The sequence below is a fragment of the Phyllobates terribilis genome, unplaced genomic scaffold, assembly GCF_046119375.1.
Source record: "Phyllobates terribilis strain yellow unplaced genomic scaffold, ASM4611937v1 Scaffold_3__8_contigs__length_932513732, whole genome shotgun sequence".
NCBI lineage: Eukaryota > Metazoa > Chordata > Amphibia > Anura > Dendrobatidae > Phyllobates > Phyllobates terribilis.
Window position 1 is genome coordinate 770,782,561 of NW_027362763.1, and position 22,317 is coordinate 770,804,877.

General features: G+C 45.3%; 1 protein-coding gene across 1 annotated transcript in view; it reads right to left on the minus strand.

Moving 5' to 3' along the window:
• The window catches only part of PLCB1 (phospholipase C beta 1), a 1,235,601-nt gene that overhangs the window by 386,200 nt on the left and 827,084 nt on the right, over positions 1-22,317 (minus strand). The window contains exons 13-14 of the mRNA XM_073672250.1: positions 10,091-10,175; positions 2,848-3,025 (exon numbers count right to left, since the gene is read on the minus strand). Of these exons, the coding sequence (XP_073528351.1) occupies positions 2,848-3,025; positions 10,091-10,175 (263 nt within the window). The remainder of the gene's footprint in view (positions 1-2,847; positions 3,026-10,090; positions 10,176-22,317) is intronic.

A 22,317-nucleotide genomic window follows, 5' to 3' on the forward strand; every position in this document is an offset into this window, starting at 1 on the left:
CGATTTTATAGCCATCAGGTAAAATTAAGAAGCCCTGAAATCTAAGCAGTGTGGATAGGGCTTTATAGCATTTCATGAGTACTGTGTCCATTTTAGGACATGATCAGATGTCAATGTCAAACATCAGAATAATGTCAGTTTGAGGCTAAATACCCGGTCTGAGAACTGACTTTGATATGTGACTTTGACATCTGACTTTGATATGTGACTTTGACATGTTACTTTTACAACTGACAATAATAATAATAAAAAAAAAGTCACTGTTCGCTGCTGGGGCTTGAACCCAGAACTCTATGTGCAGACGTCAGTGCACTTACCATTGAGCTATACACTCAGATGAAGAAACCTAGATGTTCTATTTGGTTATGTTATTTTCAGTGCAAACATGTCTGAAACTCATTGGGAATTTATACACAGACTTCAAGCAAGCCAAATTCAAATGATGTGTGACTTTGATGTGTGAGTTTGATTTATGACTTCCTTCACACATCAGAATCAGAATCACAATGACTTTTAGATACCCTGACTATTTTCATGGTTAATCCCATAAGCCAAGAAAACTGCCAGTCAATGGTAAAGCATCAGCCTCCAAAACTGCAGCATCTGGGTTCAAATCCCAGAAGCAGTAGACTTTTTTTTTAATTATGTTTAGCACACAAACTACAGGGATGTTTTACTTTTAATATCTGACATTCTGATTGTCATCCTGACGTGTTAAGAAAGTGTTTGCAGCCAGTTCTTGGGTGGATGGAAAGAAAAATTTTCAATAAAGACATTTTATCATTAGACCCCTTTAAAAAATTATGCAAATATACAGTCACTTGGAAATAGATATATAGTAAATTAGTGTCTCCCAATTTACTTTGTCTATGTGATTTACCATCAGGTTGCAAGGGTCTTGAGACAGCTCGCTGGTTTTACTCATTTTACTGGGATGCTTCTTGTGCGGTATCTTGGTAATGTGACACTTTTTTGTAGGACATCAGTTGAAAAAGCTGATATTATTTTTCACTAAATGGCAAGAATGCTTACTAATTACTGATAGTTTTCAGCTGATGTCATGACTTTCCAGTGCTTTTTGCACCTCTCTTTCTTCATATGTTCCCTGTGCCATTTCTCATTATTACACATAACTTACCTTTGCCTGTTAGGATTGAGGGTTATTGACACTGACACTGATGAAAATCTAGTCTAGTACAGTGATGAAAGTCGGTTCATTTTGTTCATGTATATGAAAAAAAGTACACACAAACAAAATTCATGCATGATTATAGTGTATGTGGCACCCTAGGGGGTCTGGTTGCCACAGTGGTAGGAATACCATGTCTGAGAGCGAGCATGGGTTTTTCTGGTCAGGAGCACTATTGCACGCAATGCCTCCTGCCCCAGTCCAGGGAGGGGAGGAACCTGCCCTTAATAAACTGGATCTGGGGCGGGGTTAGGTAGTAGTTCCAGAGAGAGGGACAGAGGAGCAGCAAGGAGCTCTGTAGGAGACAGGAGCTGAAAGCCAGGGACTGGAGCTAGCAGAGCTCGTCCTGGACGAAGACGAAGAGAACCGGACACCGGAGTCCAAGGCTGTGAGCATATCCACATCCAGCAGCAGAAACCACCTGGCAGGGGATTTCAGGTCCTCTGGCCATAGAAAGCCCGGAGGCTCAGTCACACGCAAGGAACCGGCACCGCCATCGAGGAGCGGAAGGTACCAAAGGCCCCAAGTCACCAGCCATACGGGTGAGCACCGCACGGTACACTCAGGGACGTGGGATACTACACGACTACAGCAGGGTAGCCAAGAAGAGTGCAGTAAGACGGGAAGGCCTACACCTCCACCTGGCCAGGGGGACTCTTATTCGCTCACAGACTGACCAGGCCTCTAATGTTAGCCAGTACTCCCGGCAGGGCCTTCTTCATTACCAACAGTAAAGACCCTGAACTGCACTGCACGGACTCTGAGTCATTTCTGCTGCGCCCATGCACCACAACCCTCACCATCTACACACGCTGCCCTGAGGCTATACTCCTCCCGTGGGGAGTTATACTACCCTCTGCTGCGCACCCAACATCAGCCTCAGCGGTCTGCCCCACAGCGGCGGTTCTCAGTGATCGCAATCCACGGGTGGCGTAGTCGGACATTTAAACATTAAAAACCAAATAAACAGATCCGCCACTGGTTTGACCACCCTGAGCCACGGGACCGGGTCGCCGCCACGGAGACTACAACCCCTAGCATTACACAGAGACCCGGCTCCGAGTATTCCCCCACACACGGCCCAGGGGGCGCGTCATGTACATCAAGTGAAAAAAATATATATATATATCTATATGTATAAGCATACAAATCAATGCATAAGCAACATTATATATCAACACATTAAAAAAACATAAAAAAAACTACTACATAATCACGACACACAAACATATCCTCTGTGGAACCTATCCAACTTCAATTGGAATAATCCATGAGACAAGATACAAATTGTATAATAAACTACAATAAGTAGTGAAATAAAAATATAAATGAAGAGTTCTAGCCAATGCATAAACCCCTTAAAAGTGGTAATTTTTGAAGTTCCCTAAAGAAATAACTGTATTGTACCCAAATAATGCAGGCAGATAGAAATCTCAGTATGTTCGCAGCTGAGATGCGTTCCAATAAAACAGGGATCAGTCTAAAGGGAGCTAGCTACACGGCTAAAGATCAGGGCTTGAAAGATTGATGAAATTGGTCTCCACGTGTATCACTGGCAGTTGCAGCTTCATCAGGGGGTACCAGAAAAAGGAACACAAAAAGGAACATAACGTTGTTATATACAGTGTGTGATAAGTGAAATGAAACTCGCATGTTACCTGCACCAGGTGATGATGGTTCAAATACACTGGAAGAATCGCTGCAAGCATTGGACGCTTGTTCTGACAGCTTCTTCTTAGCGCTTCCGTCAGCCGACTTATGAGATTTCTTTTTATTTTTCACAAGAATTTTATACTTTAGTTCCATAGGGCTGGGAAGAGGAACGCCATGTTCAAGCTGTGGTAGAGAATAAATAATAATGTTAAGGCCTTATCATTAAAAGGAAGAAAAAATTATAAAAACATGAAGTTAGAGAGAGGTAAAAGCAAAAACTGTAGTGACATGTTTGGCCAATAGATGGGGATACTGTCAAATCTCTTTCCAGTTCTCTTCCATTGCACCAGTGCTGACATTTGTGCTGATGTAAAGCAAATATATAAATATAGCTTGGCACCATGCTAGCTAGGAAAACCTATGTGAAGCTAAATAGACTTTTATGTATGAAAAATAAATTATTTTAGTAATGATACCTTAATTGTTCAACTCAAATTTTTTTTATGAAATAATATTATATTATACATAACAGGAAAGTTCACAGATGAATCTATGCTTGCAAATACATTTTTTCAAGGTAGCCAAAAAAGGGTCTCATATCTAATAATTTGGTCTTTTTTGACACAATAATATTTATAATGATAATAAACCATGCCACCCAAACATCTCGGATCCAGCGGAATAGGTCTAAACTTTGGGAGCTGTCCATCTGTTCTAGGATGTTAGGTGTAAGTCTCGAATGTAACTGCATCTGTGTTCTTAAAAAACACGTACAGTTGAATATGAAGGTCGACCAAGGAACAGACCGATCCTTTACCATTCCATCTAAGGACTTTCAGGTCATGGGACCTAAGAATGTCACATGATCTGAAGATCTTGGCAGGTATTCTGGCACTACCTAGACTGGTATCAGTTCAGTAACTGCAAGAAGGGTTGTGGCAGCAGCAAGAAGGGTTGTGACAGTTGAGTGTGCTGACAGTGTGGGGGCATCATGCAGTGTTGGAGGGGCTGTGAGTGTATCATTCTGTGTGAGTAGGGACCATATTATTATAGGGGACATCATACAGTGTGTAGGACTGTGGATGCATCACACTGTGAGGGTTACTGAATTCATGATACTGTTTGAGAACTGTGGGGCCATCCTACTGTATGAGGTAAAATGTAGGGGCATCATACTGTGGAGGAATATACAATGGGGGCATCACACTGTGTGTGTGGGGAAATGTACTATATGAGGGGAATCATACTGTATGTGGGGGAATATTCTGTGGAGTCATCATACTGTAGTAAAACAGTAGCAGCATGCAGGGTTGTGAAAGATTTTTAGTATTTATTTTAATCGCTTATACAGTATAGCACCATTAATTCCACATCACTTTTACAGACACCAGCATCACTGCCCCCATTCGGGCTCATAATCTAAATTCCCTACTAGTATGTCATTAGAGTGTGTGAGGAAACCGGAGAGCCCGGAGGGAACCCACACAAATATGGGGAGAGCATACAAATTCCTTGCAGACGAGTTTAATGCTTGTATGGGGTGTGGGGACATCATATTGTGTGGGAAGGACTGTACAGATCAAATGGGGATCTTTGAAATCATCATAATATGTGAGAGGGACATTATAAGTAGCTGCATGATACTGTGCTGAGGGACTCTAGTAGGATCACACTACAAGAGGGACTGTGGGGCCATTATAATATAGGAGGGTGACTGTCGGGGCATCATACTGTGTGTGGGGGGAATGTGGTAAGCATCATTCTGTGTAGGGTGGCTGTGGGGGCAACTGTGGTGGGCATTAGATTGCTATGAATGTACTGTGGGGCATCATACTGTGTATGGAGGGCCACTATGGGCATCATTCTCTGTTTGGGATAATTAAACTGTACTTGGCAAAGCTGTGGGAGAATGCACTGTAGGGTCATCATACTGTGTTTGGTGGGGCAGTGGGTGCATCATACTGTGAGGGTGATTGTAACATTTAAGAGCAAACATTGCTATTCTGTAGACGTCATACAGAGGTACAGAAAAGCTCTATAGAAACAGAAGTCTATCCGTACCCGCTGTACAACTCTGAGGCTGTATGAGGCTGTAATACAGCCATGTGCATGAGCCCTAAGGCTTAAGCAATATAACAGAGTGCAATGTCGTAACTTAGCAGAATTACAACCCATAACGTGACATTGAGTTGTACCCATCCTCAGAGAGATTTCATTGTTTAGCCCCAGGCAAGACTACACATTACTTATGCCAGCCATGCTATGTAAAACTCAGCAAAATTATATACACATTGACATATATGAAGAGATGGAAGTGCACAGTGTATATCTGTATAAATCATGTGTAACGTGTTCTATCAGAGACTATTTTTTCTAGCATATTTTTTCCAGGGAATGCTTCCCATGGGACCATGCAGTGGAGGTCTGACAAGGACACCTAAATGACAGTACAATACAATAATATGGCATATTTTATATAAAAATTTATGTTACTAAAGTATACAGACAATAATATAAAATATGTACTAATTCAATGAGTGGATCTGCTCTGAAGAAGTTAACTTTTCTTTACTAGTTCTATCTATCATAGTAGATATAACTAGTATCACAGTATTTAGCTTCCTTTAGTACTATTACTTTTTATTTCATTATTTCAGAGCTCACTTTGAAAGGATTTGTGACATGAAGAAGTAGTTCTGTTGTGCTTCAGAAGCATTCAGCAACTAGAGGGGTTAACACAGTCACAGGAGATAGGGAGTGTTTTAGCAGAGCCCCAGGGGGATTGTGGGGAACTTGTTATTGTAGTCTGGCTGAAGCCAAAGAGAAAGATGGTGTGTTATCTGGATCTGACAGAAGGCAACTGAACAGGATTCAGATCAGGAGAGAAACTAAACACAGGACAGATAAACTCCGTGAACTAACAGTGCAGAGTATTATTGGGCAGGAAGATAAGGACTGGAAGGAATTGTGTCACAGGGATCATCTCCCTCATCAAACCCTCCCCCTCTCCATCTCTATGCAGGATAAAGAATGCTGTGTACTATTGTGTCATTGTGAAGTAAAAGCCTGTGGTTCTGTATGCATAGAAGTGTGCTGCTAAGAGATCTAATCTATGCTGAATTATGCTACTGAAGAGACTTTAATGCTGTGCCTTGTGAAGAAACTACTGTATTGTTACTGGAGCCGGTTGCTCATGAAACTCAGACTGTACTGTAATGAAGATTGTTGCCGTAATATCCCTGAATTGCACTGGTCGTACTTCAGATTAAATTCCACTGTTAACCTGTTGAAAAAGACTTTTGTCAGATGTGTCTGGTCAGCAATTGCATCTATCGTGTGCCTGAGAGAAGCAGCAGCCTATGGTCGCCCTGAGTAATGGTTCCCCCAGGATTCCAAAGAATTCAGGAAACCCGTCTCGCCCTATCTGAACTGAGCGGCGTATGTGTAACAGGTTGTCCACCATGAGCTTTGTGAGAGGGGTTAGCCTATTACAAGCCAGTAGTATGTCTCTTTGGCAACCACCTTTATCTTCTCCTCTATTAGGCTATGTTCCCATGACGAGTTTTTGGTGAGTTTTTTACACTGCATATTTTAGAAAAAATGCAAGTAATCTATTTTACTTAGTGGGTGCAGAAAAGTTCATCGTGGGAACGTAATCTTAAAGAGATTATCCACTACTAGGACAACCACTTCTTAAACTAATTGTTCAACCCCGATAAAATAAAAATACCTATACTCTCCTCCCATGCTGATTGAGTGCTGACACCGCTGGAACGGAGCTGGCACGGGAGGAGAGTATAGGTGTTTTTATTTTATCGGGGTTGAACATTCAGTTTAAGAAGGGGTTGTCCTAGTAGTGGCCAACCCCTTTAAGAGTAGGAACCTAGTTCAATTCTAGTGTTACATTTCCCTACAGCGCTGCCACAGCAGAAATGAAATATTACGTCTTTACCATTGAAATTAATGAGCTGACTGTGTAATGTACCAAAGTGTTGGGTTCTCCAAAGTTGTACATGAGAAAACCTCTGTTTATTACTAATAACTTAAATACTGATTTTCTAAATATTATTATACAACCTCTAGTGAATCTATCATCAGATTATATAAACTGCATGTAGTTATTAAATTAGACCTACTGAGGCTGGTGTACTTATTTTAAATTCAGAATGACATTATAATATTTGATAGTAAAGTTAATATTTTAATATCAGTCAAGTACATACACCAGCTACATCAAATCAATGAGATCTGTTTAATAACATTTGCAGCTTGTATTGTGAAATCTGGTTAGAGATAGACTTTGAAAAGGACTGTCAGAAGGTTTTTGCCTGATTTCAGCAATGTGTCACTTACTCGGCTACTTGTAATTTAATAAAAATCAGTGTTTTATCAGCAGGAGAGGGCAGTGTCTTGTGCCATTTAGTCCTCCTGCTCTGTATAACCACCCCACCACTGATTGGCAGCTTTCTGCCTATGCACAGTATACACAGAAAACTGCCAATCAGTGGGGTGGGTTATACAGAGCTCAGCATTCAGAAAACTGGTAGATCTGCTGCAGAGAAAAGTGATTTTATTAAAACTATAGCAAGTAGCCCAGTAAGAGACCCATTGCTGGAATTAGGGTAGTTGCCCCTACATCATGCTGATCTCAGATTACATAGCAAACACCTGGTGGCAGATTAGTACTGATGTGACAGAGAAAATGTACTGAAAAAGTACCTATCATTCAATTTTAATTTAAATGATAGGTACTACCTTGCATGTTTTGCAACTTGTTGGAGGTCTGGATCCTGAGACCCCGACAGATTAATCAAACAGCCACTCTGAAACATGCAGCTCATCAGGCAGAATCATTCAGTGCTGTAGGGGCACAATAAAAAGTCTATGGCTGTGATTCATAATTTGCATTTTTAAGTCACTTTTCCTTTTTGTCTTGTGGCACTTGATTTTTTTGTGCCATTTTTTTCAGGATAGAGCATAAGGTTCATGAATTTTGTGCAAAATCAAAACTGCTCCTTATTTATGTCTATATCCTTTTTTGCACCTTTTTGGAGTAAACAGTTGCATGTCTCATTAATATGTAGCACACAGCTCTATCATTTGTGCCAAACTTTCAGGTGATCAAAACATCACTTCAGGGGAAAACTGGAGCACATATGTGCAAAAATCTTGCGTCTTTTTAAAAATTCGTAATTGATGTATCGGCCTCAAACATCTGGTAAACAAAAACCATTCCCACAATGGCGAACATAAAAAAACAAATAAACAGGTAAACACATATAAAGCAGACTTCTTAAAAGGCACAAACTGATAGAAGAATTTAGTTGAAATTAAAAACAAACTTAAAACACTAAAAGGGAGAGAAAAAAATGATTGGCAGTCTTTAAAGGGGTTGTCTAAAATGAAAAGTCTGCAATCAATACACTTGTATGGGCGGGTCTACGCCTGCTAGACGGTTCTGCCCGGGAGTACACATATCGTATATCTGACCTCCGTTCCTGGGGTAGAGAACGACAAATCCTCGTGGCACACAATGAGTGCGCTTGGAGGATTCACAAGTCTGCAGTCAAATAGAGTGACTGCAGACTTTTCATTTTAGACCGGACAACCCCTTTAAGGCCACACACTGGTTGACATATACACTGCTCAAAAAAATAAAGGGAACACTCAAATAACACATCCTAGATCTGAATGAATGAAATATTCTCATTGAATACTTTGTTCTGTACAAAGTTGAATGTACTGACAACAAAATCACACAAAAATCATCAATGGAAATCAAATTTATTAACCAATGGAGGCCTGGATTTGGACTCACCCCCAAAATTAAAGTGGAAAAACACACTACAGGCTGATCCAACTTTGATGTAATGTCCTTAAAACAAGTCAAAATGAGGCTCAGTATTGTGTGTGGCCTCCACGTGCCTGTATGACCTCCCTACAACGCCTGGGCATGCACCTGATGAGGTTGCGGATGATCTCCTGTGGGATTTCCTCCCAGACCTGGACTAAAGCATCCGCCAACTCCTGGACAGTCTGTGGTGCAATGTGACGTTGGTGGATGGAGCGAGACATGATGTCCCAGATGTGCTCAATCGGATTCAGGTCTGGGGAATGGGCGGGCAAGTCCATAGCTTCAATGCCTTCATCTTGCAGGAACTGCTGACACACTCCAGCCACATGAGGTCTGGCATTGTCCTGCATTAGGAGGAACCCAGGGCCAACCGCACCAGCATATGGTCTCACAAGGGGTCTGAGGATCTCATCTTGGTACCTAAAGGCAGTCAGCCTACCTCTGGCGAGCACATGGAGGGCTGTGCGGCCCTCCAAAGAAATGCCACCCCACACCATTACTGACCCAATGCCAAACCGGTCATGCTGAAGGATGTTGCAGGCAGCAGATCGCTCTCCACAGCGTCTCCAGACTGTCACGTCTGTCACATGTGCTTAGTGTGAACCTGCTTTCATCTGTGAAGAGCACAGGGCGCCAGTGGCGACTTTGCCAATCCTGGTGTTCTGTGGAAAATGCCAAGCGTCCTGCACAGTGTTGGGCTGTGAGCACAACCCCCATCTGTGGACGTCGGGCCCTCATACCACCCTCATGGAGTCGGTTTCTAACCGTTTGTGCAGACACATGCACATTTGTGGCCTGCTGGAGGTCATTTTGCAGGGCTCTGGCAGTGCACCTCCTGTTCCTTCTTGCACAAAGGCAGAGGTAGCGGTCCTGCTGCTGGGTTCTTGCCCTCCTACGGCCCCCTCCACGTCTCCTGGTGTACTGGCCTGTCTCCTAGTAGCGCCTCCAGCCTCTGGACACTGTGCTGACAGACACAGCAAACCTTCTTGCCACAGCTCGCATTGATGTGCCATCCTGGATGAGCTGCACTACCTAAGCAACTTCTGTGGGTTGTAGAGTTCATCTCATGCTACCACAAGTTTGAAAGCACAACTAACATTCAAAAGTGACCAAAACATCAGCCAGAAAGCATTGGTACTGAGATGTGGTCTGTGGTCCCCACCTGCAGAACCACTCCTTTATTGAGTGTCTTGATAATTGTCAATAATTTCCATCTGTTATCTATTCCATTTGCACAACAGCATGTGAAATTGATTGTCAATCAGTGTTGCTTCCTAAGTGCACAGTTTGATTTCACAGAAGTTTGATTTACTTGGAGTTATATTCTGTTGTTTAAGTGTTCCCTTTATTTTTTTGAGCAGTGTAGTAAAACCTTATATATAAAATTATCTTACTGGATACTTCTCCAATGGCTCCGTCAAAAGTCCATCCCCAAAAATTTGCTTGCAGTATTCAGCCATCTTTGCCTGTTGTTTCGGCCTGTAAAATAATGAAACATGAACACTGTCAGAATAAAGTCCATATTTTGTATAACATTCTTATAATGTAGCTTCAGTGAATACTACTAACATTAGAAAATGCAAATCAGTGGCCTTCCAGTTGTTACACAACTACAACTCCCACCATGCAATGTTATAATAAATATTCTCTCCATGAACATATCCAATCATTATTTTCTAATTTAAAGGGCAACTGTCTACTGGATTTTTGACTATAAACTACCACTAGCATGTTATAGGTCTATTTACTAGCTTTCCTTATTGGTGCATAGTTGTAGTTATACTGGCTGGTAATGAATATGGCTGAAAAGGAACTTCTCATTCTGTACACACTGTATTAAAGTATCTCAAACTACTGTAATCATCTGGGTGGAGCCATTATTCTCAATGTCTTCAAAGGGAATCTGTCATTATGTATTTACTACTCCATCTGAGAGCAGCATGATGTAGGGGCAGAGACCCTGATTCCAGTGATGTGTAAATTACTAAACTGCTTGCTGCAGTTTTGATACAATCCCTGTTTTCTCTGCTGCAGATCTACCAGTTCTCTGAATGCTGAGCTCTGCATAACCCCGCCCACATCACTGATTGGCAGCTTTCTGCATACACTCTGCATAAGCAGAAAGCTACCAATCAGTGGTGGGGGTGTGGCTAGACTACCTGGCAGCAGGTTTACTAGTCCTTCAGTGATAATCTCCCGCTGATAAAATAGTCATTTTATCAAAACTACAGTAAGCAGCCTAGTAAGTGACACATCGCTGGAATCAGGGTCTCTGCCCCACTGTCATGCTGCTCTCAGATTAGGTGGCCAAAACCTGGCGACAGTTTCCCTTTAATCATATATTTTTTTTTAAGTCAGATGTTTTTTATTGATTTTTTTTCCATTTTAGCGACAATACAAAATTACAAGATACCTACACCCCCAACAAAATACAGTAAGACAAATAAAAATGCAACATGAACAGTAAAATCACGGTTCTTTGAAAAAAGAATGAATCATTTGGTTAATAATAATCTGCTCATCAAAATGTATAGTCTACTTTGTTGATATAATGTGAATGCTATTACCAATGTAACCTCATGAGCGCTCACATTCTGAAATTCAAGAGTTTAAAATAGACCCAATCTGTATCTTATCTTATCTCGTGATGCCAAAAAGGATCCATCAATCCAAGAGGCCCATAGTTTTTCAAATTTAGTGATAGCGCTTCTCTTTAAATTAATGTATCTTTCCAAATTCAACAACCAGTTAATCTTATTTATAAATTCTTGGATTGTGGGGTCTGGTCAGTTATCCAATATTGTGCTATTAGCATCCTGGTCATATACAACATTTGTGAAACCTCACTTTTACCGTATTTATCAATAGCCAAATCTTCAATGTACCCCAATATGCATACCAAAGGTGTGATGTGATGTACTAAGTAGATTCTATGTATAATGTCTAGTTCACCTTTCCAAAAGGAAAGAGGGCCACCCTATCTAGTACTTCCGCCAAGTTCAAAGGTTGATGAGAGCTGACCGTTAATCCTTCACCTAGCCACTGGTCTCCCATATAGCAGTTTAATCCATGAGATGAAAACAGTTCCCATAACCACTTTATCAAGTACTGCCCATAAAAACTCCCATTCAATAGAGTCAAACGCCTTAGTGGCATCCAATGAACATGTTACCCTGTCTCCAGTGGAAATATGAAATTTGGAGATTAAGGAAAAGTCTACGGATGTTTATCACTGTAGATCTAAACCCGATTGATCAGTATGTATCACCTTGGAGATCACCTTATTAAAGTCTGCTGGCTAGTACTTTAGCTATGATTTTGACATCTGTAGGGAGCAATGATATGGGTCTATAGGAATCGGGAATAAGTGGAACTTTGCCTGGTTTAGGAATGACTACTATAAAGACCTCTTGCACAGAATTACGGTAGGTAGTGTCTAGTGTTGAGTGAGCACTAAAATGCTCGGGTTCTCGAAGCTCGGGCCGAGCTCACCGTGATACTTGGGTGCTCGACCCGAGCAACGAGCCCAATGTTAGTCTATGGGAGACCCGAGCATTTTTGCGGCGGCACCCCCGGCAGTCTGTAGAAAGCCTAAAAAGTGCCCAAAACGATAGTGACAGTGCTCAAATGACATGGGGATAGCATGGGGATCGCCCCAGTAAGCATCTCTGACCCCCAGGTCACTGCTGTCAACAACGTGGTCAGAGGTATTAAGCCACTTTTACGGGCTCACAATAAAACGTTCAAAAACGAAACTGAAACTGTTTTCCTGTGAAATATGTTAAGGAACATCCTTTCCAGGGTAAAGACTTGTGTATAAGGTAAAATAAATAACCAAAAACAAAAAGACTCCTCCACACCTTGGGCTATGTTCACAAGTAGCATTTTTTATGCGTTTTTGCACTTTTGTATTGCTTTCAACCATGACAAATGCATTCACCGGGAAATGTAATTTTAACATTTTACAACCTTATCTGGCCATGTGCTGTGTGACACATGCATACAGTGCTGAAAAGACATGGGAACAGCATGGGGAAGACCCCTGGAAGCATCTCTGACACCCAGGTCACTGCCTAAAGTGTGCCCATCAGAAGTGATCCTTGCCGCATCAGAAGATGCAGACTTGCACTATCCCCGTGCAAGTCCTTGTCCCAGGGCAGTGTTCAATTTTACCTCCCCCATTCCTTGCAATGCAAGCGCAAGTATGCAGCCTGCCACCCACCCACCCCAGGCTGAAATACCATACTGCTTGCTTGCTTGCACTTGAACTTGGGCCTTTTAGGCATGTGGAGGTGAAATCTGGCCACCACGTCATGGCTGCATTGGCTGCCTGGTATCCATACTCAGTCCCCAGCCGCCCGGCGGCCGGGTGTCCACGCTTGGTTCCCAGTCGCCAGGGGGCGGCCGGGTGTCCATAAACGGTCCTTAGCCGCCCCTATTTGAAGGATAGCCTAACCACAAACATGTGGACAAGTGAATGTGGCCAGGGATGGTCCATCTGACTGCCTCCTACACACTGGGTTAATATTGCGGAAGCCGGGACACAGTTGGACACTGGGATGCAACACGTCCTCCAGACATAGAGGATTGCGGGTCCTGGGTCAATCAGGCTTCAACACAAAGTTCAGAAGGTAGACAGCAGCAGTGGTCAGCCTCCTACACAATGAGTAAATTATTCATGATCATGAGGCCATCCATCTCCTTAGCTTTCTGCTCCTTGGAATGCAAGCGCATGTATGTAGTAGCGGCTAGGCCTGAGGTGGTCAGCATTTTGGCGCATATCCTACCTCCTCCGAGGATTGCTGGATGTTTTCCTGCTACTATCCCAGTTCTATAACTCCCGTTAAAAAAAAGCTTCAGCTGATGAATGATGGATGAGGAGGTGGCAAAGGAGAAAGAGCAGGAGGAACAGGGACCATTCACATCAATATCAGGCCAATCAACCACACATGTCTTGTAGGATATGTTTCTGAACCAAAACGAGCGGTTCGGCTACACAGTTATAGGGCATACAGTGAGTGCAATGCCTACCAAAAATTTCGAGGCACTCCAATGCCCCTTGGAAGTGAAATGGAGGTCAGAGTGCCTTAACTAAACCATTTTTTCCATTTATAGCAACTGGGTCTCCAGTACACTGTTGGCTTAAGCAGTGAATGGAAGGCTTTGTAAAAATTATGAGGAACTGCAATGCCCCTTGAAACAGACGTGGATTACAGCGTACTAAAAACCTTCTACCCATTTTTGGGGAGTGGGTCTCCCTTAGTGTTCGCCTATGCATTGAAAAGCAAAAGCTGACTAAAATTGCAATGCCCGTTGGAAGAGTTGTGGAGGTTAGAGTTAATTAAAAACAACATTTCAATGCCCCTTGGAAGAGCTGTGGAGTTCAGAGTGGTTTAACAAGACGCTTTTAATGCCCCTTGGAAGAGACGTGGAGGTCAGAGTGCTTTAACAAGACGGATTTAATGCCCCTTGGAAGAGTGGTGGAGGTCACAGTAGCTTAACAAGATGGTTTTAATGCCCCTTAGAAGAGACGTGGAGGTCACAGTAGCTTAACAAGACGGTTTTAATTCCCCTTGGAAGAGACGTGGAGGTAAGAGTGGTTTAACAAGATGGTTTTAATGCCCCTTGGAAGAGACGTGGAGTTCAAAGTAGCTTAACAAGATGGTTTTAATGCCCCTTGGAAGAGTGGTGGAGGTCGCAGTAGCTTAACAAGATGGTTTTATTGCCCCTTGGAAGAGACGTGGAGGTCAGAGTAGCTTAACAAGACGGTTTTAATGCCCCTTGGAAGAGTGGTGGAGGTCACAGTAGCTTAACAAGACAGTTTTAATGCCCCTTGGAAGAGTGGTGGAGGTCACTTTAGCTTAACAAGACGGTTTTAGTGCCCGTTGGAGGAGACATGAAGTAGCTTAACAAGACAGTTTTAATGCCCCTTGGAAGAGTGGTGGAGGTTGCAGTAGCTTAACAAGACGCTTTTAATGCCTCTTGGAAGAGTGGTGGAGGTCACAGAAGCTTAATAAGACAGTTTTAATGCCTCTTGGAAGAGTGGTGGAGGTCACAGTAGCTTAACAAGACGGTTTTAATGCCCCTTGGAAGAGACGTGGCGTTCAGAGTAGCTTAACAAGACGGTTTTAATGCCCCTTGGAAGAGTGGTGGAGGTCGCAGTAGCTTAACAAGATGGTTTTAATGCCCCTTGGAAGAGACGTGGAGGTCAGAGTAGCTTAACAAGACGGTTTTAATGCCCCTTGGAAGAGTGGTGGAGGTCACAGTAGCTTAACAAGACGGTTTTAATGCCCCTTGGAAGAGTGGAGGAGGTCACAGTAGCTTAACAAGATGGTTTTAATGCCCCTTGGAAGAGACGTGGAGTTCAGAGTAGCTTAACAAGACAGTTTTAATGCCCCTTGGAAGAGTGGTGGAGGTCGCAGTAGCTTAACAAGACGGTTTTAATGCCCCTTGGAAGAGTGGTGGAGGTCGCAGTAGCTGAACAAGATAGTTTTAATGCCCCTTGGAAGAGTGGTGGAGGTCACAGTAGCTTAACAAGACAGTTTTAATGCCCCTTGGAAGAGTGGTGGAGGTCACAGTAGCTTAACAAGACGGTTTTAATGCCCCTTGGAAGAAAAGTGGAGGTCAGAGTGGTTTAACAAGACGGTTTTAATGCCCCTTGGAAGAGACGTGGAGTTCAGAGTAGCTTAACATGACAGTTTTAATGCCCCTTGGAAGAGTGGTGGAGGTCTCAGTAGCTTAACAAGACGGTTTTAATGCCCCTTGGAAGAGACGTGGAGGTCAGAGTAGCTTAACCAGACAGTTTTAATGCCCCTTGGAAGAGTGGTGGAGGTCACAGTAGCTTAGCAAAACAGTTTTAATGCCCCTTGGAAGAGTGGTGGAGGTCACAGTAGCTTAACAAGACGGTTTTAATGCCCCTTGGAAGAGACGTGGAGTTCAGGTTAGCTTAACAAGACGGTTTTAATGCCCCTTGGAAGAGTGGTGGAGGTTGCAGTATCTTAACAAGACGGTTTTAATGCCCCTTGGAAGAGACGTGGAGGTCAGAGTAGCTTAACAAGATGGTTTTAATGCCCCTTGGAAGAGTGGTGGAGGACGCAGTAGCTTAACAAGATGGTTTTAATGCCCCTTACAAGAGCCATGCAGTACAGCATATTAAAAACATTATTCCCATTATTGGGGAGTGGGTCTCCCATAGTCTTCGCCTATGCCTTCCAAGCAAAGGCTGCCAAAAATTAGGATGGAGGAACTTGCAATGCTGGCAACACGGACCATGGTCACCCTGGTGGTATAGTGGTGGTGGAGGCTGAGGATAAGGAAAAGAGCAAAAAGCAGCCGAAATGAGGAAGCGTATACCCATGTGTGGGTGTGAAGTGGTGCATGGGAATACACCTCCCGAAATAACAAAGTGGATTTGACTTTATGTTCCTCTGCTGTCATTTGGTGGTGATGATAAGTCTGACCCAATCCAGCCCTTGTTCATTTTGATAAGGGTCAGCTTGTCAGCATTGTCAGTTGACAGGCGAGTGCGCTTATCAGTTATAATTCCCCCAGCAGCACTAAAAACACGCTCCGATAACATGCTAGCGGCAGGGCGGGCCAGGACCTCCACGGCGTACAGAGCGAGTTCATTCCAAGTGTCCAGCTTGGATACCCAATAATTAAAAGGCACAGAGGAATCACGGAGGACACTGGTATGGTCGGCAAGGTACTCCCTCACAATTCTTTTGAAACTTTCCACTCCTTGTGAGAGTACCCCGTGCCTCAGGGCCTGTAAGCTGGGGGGTCTCAGAAAACTGTGCCAGAACGTTGACAGTGTTCCCCTGCCTCTGCTGGATTGGAGTTGCGTCTCTCGCCTGTACGCCTTGGTTGATCAACGAAAGCATGTTCAGATGGGAATTTTTTTAACAGTTCTGCAGCAAGGGCCTTCTGTAACTGTCACATTTTGGTAGACCTCTCCACCTCAGGAATAAGAGAGTGAAAGTTCTCCTTGTAGCGGGGTTCTAAAAGTGTCACCAACCAGTAATGATTGTCACCCAACATTTTGACAACGTGAGGGTCACGTTTAAGGCAGCATAACATAAAGTCAGCCATGCGTGCAAGACTGGTAACGGGCAAGACTTCCGTGTCCTCACCAAGATGACGACTGACCATGCTCTCCTCCTCCTCTTCCCCCCTGTCCTCAGGCCACCCACGCTGAACCGACGGTATGATAGTTGTACAGGTACTACCGTCTACAGCGCATGATACCAGCTCCTGTTTTTCCTCCTCCTCCTCGCCCTCATTGTCCCCCAATGCACGTTGGGATGAGATGAGGCTGGGCTGTGTGTAATCGCCCATTACGGCTTCTTGATCCATCTCATCATACTCTGGCTGCCATGCCTCCTCTTTAATTCTCTGCAGAGAGCGTTGCAAAAGACAGACAAGTGGGATGCTGATGCTAATGATGGCGTCATCACCACTCACCATCTTGGTGGACTCCTCAAAGTTTGTCGGGATGGTACATATGTCAGACATCCAGGTCCACTCCTGAGGTCTTATGTGTGGAGTCTGACCTGAATATCGACGGCTTTGTTGCAGCTGGTACTCCACAACTGCTCTCTTACGCTCACAAATCCTTTGCAACATGTGGAGGGTAGAGTTCCAACTTGTGGGGACATCACACACCAGTCGGTGTGCCGGAAGCTGCAAACGCTGCTGCAACACAGCAAGGGCGGCGGAAGCTGTAGCCGACTTTCGAAAATGAGCTGACAGGCGGTGTACTTTGACGAGCAGATCTGGCAACTCGGGGTACGATTTAAGAAACCGCTGAACCACGAGGTTAAGCACATGAGTTAGGCATGGTACGTGTGTGATCTCGCCTCGCCTCAGAGCCGCCACCAGGTTACGGCCATTGTCACAGATCTGCCTGCTCTTTCACAGCTGTCCACAACTCACAAGCAGTGTGAGGTTTATCACCTAAGCTTATGAGTTTCAGCACAGCCTGTTGCCGCTTGGCTGAGGCAGTACTGCAGTGCTTCCAGCTTGTAACTGATGTGGTGATATCTGAGATGGAGGCTGAGCATGAGGAGGAGGAAGATGCGCAGGAGCTGTACACTGTGGGGACAACTCTGACTTACATAGGGCCCGCAATCCTCGGTGTGGGGAGGATGTGTTCCGTCCCAAGGTCCGACTGGGTCCCGGCTTCCAATTTGTTTACCCAGTGTGCCGTCAGGGAGATGTACCGTCCCTGGCCACAAGCACTTGTCCACATGTCTGTTGTCAGGTGGACTCTTCCAGTAACTGCATTGTTGAGGGCACGGCAGATGTTTTGGGACACGTGCTTGTGTAGTGCGGGGATGGCACACCAGGCAAAATAGTGTTGGCTGGGGACCGAGTACCGAGGGACGGCCACTGCCATAAGGGTGCGGAAGGATTCAGTCTCCACCAGCCTAAAAGTCAGCATTTCCAATGCAACAGTCGTGAAATGTGCGAATTTAGGACTGTGGCCTGTGGGGCGTTGGCTGCGAATTTACGCTTTCGTTCAAAGCTCTGGGATATGGACAATTGAACGCTGCGGTGGGGCGTGGACGTGGACATTGATGCTGTTTCTTGAGAAACTGCCATAACAAGTGAAGACTAAGAGGAGGGGGCATCTTTGCATGCAGCATGGACAGGGGATTGCCTTGCACGCACAACAGGGGGTTCTATTACACGCCCAACAGCGGAAGAAGCAGTGGTGACACCTGCTGACACTGGTCGTGGCCCCTAGGGTTCGCCCCTCAAAGTCGGATGCTTTGCTGACATGTGCCTGATCATGCTGGTGGTGGTCAGGCTGGTAGTTTTATCACCCCTGCTGATGCTGGCATGGCAGGTGGTACAAATGGCCTTTTTGGGGTTATCAGCAGAGTCTTTAAAAAAATTCCAGACTCTGGAAGACCGACCAGTTGTACAGGCAACGTCCCTCGTGTTGGTGTTACGGGGAACTGTTGCCCGCCTTCTGTGTGCGGCCACCACATTGCTTCTTCCTGCCTGTTGGGGTACTCCGCCTCCCTCCCCCTGTGTGCTGCTGGCCTCGCTGTGTGTCCTCCTGCCACGTTGGGTCAGTTACTAGATCATCCACCACCTCCTCCTCTTCCACTTGCGCACCACGATCTTCCTCCTCACTTCGTGGCAATTGTGTCTCGTCATCGTCCACCTCTTGTGACAAATTGCCAGCGTCGACCTCCTCTGGCCGTGGCTGTTCAAATATGTGGGCATCGCTACATGGGATCTCCTCTTCCACCACTTCAAGCGGAGCAGGCGAGGGGCACAAATATGGAAATGGACCAGTGAACAGCTCTTCAGAGTGTCCAAGTGTGGGATCGGTTGCTGTCTGACGACACTCAGCATGGTGGGAGCATCAGGGTGAGGAGGAGTATGCGGTCGAGACTCACGGCTACTAAAACTTGACCGTGTGGAAGACAGACCGGAGGTGGTGGTGCCCAGGTAACTGGAAGTATTATCTGCTATCCAATTAATAACCTGTTCACACTGATCAGTTCGCAATACTGGTGTTGTAGTGTGCTTCCCTAGTAATTCGGTCAAGAAGTGGGAGCGAGAAGATGTGGCTGTTGGTTGTGGCACATTTTCACCTTGGCCACGGCCCCATCCTCTACACGCACCATCACCAGAACGTCCAGTTCCACGTCCCTTGCCACGCGCCTTGCCCATTGTAAATGAAGTAAAATAGCTTACACTCGCACTATCAATGGAAAAAGGGTAATACAAAGGAGATTAGAACCGTGGAAGAGGAAAACCACAGTTCTATTTTTCTGGCCTACACTAGAATCTTTTAAACAGATATATTTGCATCTCAACACTGAGCGAGACACTCAGTTTTTTAATTTTTTATGGAAGAAAGGCAAAAAGGTGGATAATACAGAGATTTGAACAGTGGAACTGCAAAACCACAGTTCTAGTTACATAGTAACATAGTAACATTGTTTTTAAGGTTGAAGGAAGACTAAGTCCATCTAGTTCAACCCATAGCCTAACATGTTGATCCAGAGGAAGGCAAAAAAAACCCATGTGGCAAACACTAAGCTCCACATTGGGGAAAAAAATTCCTTCCCGACGCCATACGACAATCAGACTAGTTCCCTGGATCAACGCCCTATCAAGGAATTTAGTATATATAACCTGTAATATTATACTTTTCAAGAAAGGCATCCATGCCCTTCTTAAATGTTAGTAGTGAATCACTCATTACAACATCATGCGGCAGAGAGTTCCATAGTCTCACTGCTCTTACAGTAAAGAATCACCGTCTGTGATTATGATTAAACCTTCTTTCCTCCAGACGTAGAAGATGCCCCCTTGTCCCCGTCTCTGGCCTCAGAGTAAAAAGATCAGTAGAAAGGTCTTTGTACTGTCCTCTCATATACTTGTACATAGTAATAAGTAGTGTTGAGCCACCCCCGTAGTGTTCGAGTTCGGTTCGGTTCGTCGAACACCCGTGTGTTCGCCGAACTGTTCGTCGAACTGTTCGTCGAACACCTTCGAACACCGTTAAAACCAATGGCAGGCAAACAAAAACACATAGAAACACATAGAAAACACCTTCAAAGGTGTCCAAAAGCTGACAAACTGCTCAGAAGACACAACTAACACATGGAAAAGTGACAAGTACATATAGTCATGCGAAAAGAAAAGAGGTGGAGGAGTAAAAGGAGGGGGAGACACAGATATAGGCATGTCATGCCCTTCTAAAATCCAAAAAGTGAGAAGCCGAGACGGCCAGTCCGCTCCTGCCCGTGCCACCTCCGTGTCGCCGGGTTTGTGCCAGAGCCGCGGTGAACCCTGACGGCCAGCCCCCCTCTCCCAATACTGGTGCCTGTCCGCTGGTGGGTCGAGAGAGCCCCCCTGTGGTGGAGGCAGCTCTAAGCTTTTTAATTTAAATTGTCCCTCTAATTTGAATGAATACACTTTAAATCCATTTACAAGGATCTATTGGAGGGCAAGTCTCATGCCAGCAGCCGCGTAATTCCAGCTCCAGTAGCGTCCACTAAAGCTGCTGCAGTTAAAAAGCTTTTATAAGGATCGAGCTCGGCTGTCCACCGCAAGGCATCCTAGTGCCAGTCCCAGCCCCTATGCCTTGGGGTGCCTCCTGATGCTCTTCACTGAGTATCCCGTGGTCCCGAAGCATTTCCTTTGAAAAAATTAAGTGTCCAAACTACAGGTGGTGTAGCTTGCTTAACAGCCGGGATAATCCGCTGACTAGCAGACACTGCTACTAGGCACAAAGTATTTCCTGGGCTAGATGCAGTTAAAAATTTGTAAGTAGATACTCTCGTTGGATGCTGAGAAAGCATTCCATAAGGTCTCCTGGCACGCCATATATGATTCTCTTAAAAAGCTTGGGGTAGGGGTCTAGGGGACCCTTTTATAGCCAAAATCACGGCCCTGTATCACAATACGTCACCTAGGCTGAAGATAAATGGAACTGTAGCACCGAGGGCTCGGTTGCTACAGACGTATTGCACCTCACCCAGAGGTGTGATATCTCACTCTCAGATAAGGATGGAGTGTGGATCAGGACCCGACACCTGCATGCATTACACCACATTGCCGTGGGGCAGGGCGACCAATATGCCCCTGAGATGGGCACGACAGTCCCTGTCCCTGGCTGGAGTGGGGGGAGGGAACACTGAGGAAGGGGAACCCTGCAGTGCAGGAGCAGGGAGGAAGCAGTTCCTGGGTGCATTGAGAAGGGAGTATAAAAGGTGGGCACCATCTTAGTTCAGTGCAGAGAAGTCTGAGCAGAAGTGGCAGGGAGCAGGGGCTCTGCATGAGCTCTGCTCCGGAGGCGGGCCTAGTAACAGAGGCCCAGGCCTGCAAGAGGGAGAAGGAAGGAAGAGGAGCGGAGAAGGCTCCAGGAACGAGGAATGAAGGGATCCCAGGGGTGCGGACGGGCGAGTCGCCACCGCACGCCCGAATCCACCCGCGTGGAGGGGTCAGGCCAAAGGGGGAGACTGGTCCCCGAACTAGTGGAGGCAGGAAACGACCCTCAGCTAGAAACCGGAGGCTCTGACATTTTATGTGGCGCAGCCCCTTGCTCCACCCGCTAGGAAGGCACCACATAGGGTCAGGGAAACTGGCGCCAAGTTTACCAAGAGGAGGCCCGAGGCAGCCGGACAGAAGTGTTGGTAAGAAAGGCCAGACAAAGGACACACAAAGGGGGTCCTGTGAAGCGCTCCAAAGTTATCTGGGAGTTGTCTGAGCCCCTCACCTGGTGAGCACAGTACGACGTGGGCAGCCGTTACCTGCAGACGTGGTCTGGATAATAAGAACTGTGAGTAAAGGCCCTGAACTGCATCACTGACTCCGTGTCGTTACTGCTGCTGCCCTGCACCATCACCCCCATCCTCCGCATACACTGCCCTGAGGCTATACTCCTCCCGTGGGGAGTTATGCTACGCTCTGCTGCACCCACAACACCAGCCTTAGCGGTCTGCCCTGTAGCGGCGGTTCACTCTGACCGCAATCCACGGGTGGCGTAGTCGGACATTTAAACATCAAAACCACATAAATAGTTCCGCCACTGGTTTGACCGCCCTGAGCCACGGAACCGGATCGCCGCCACGAAGACTACAACCACCAGCAT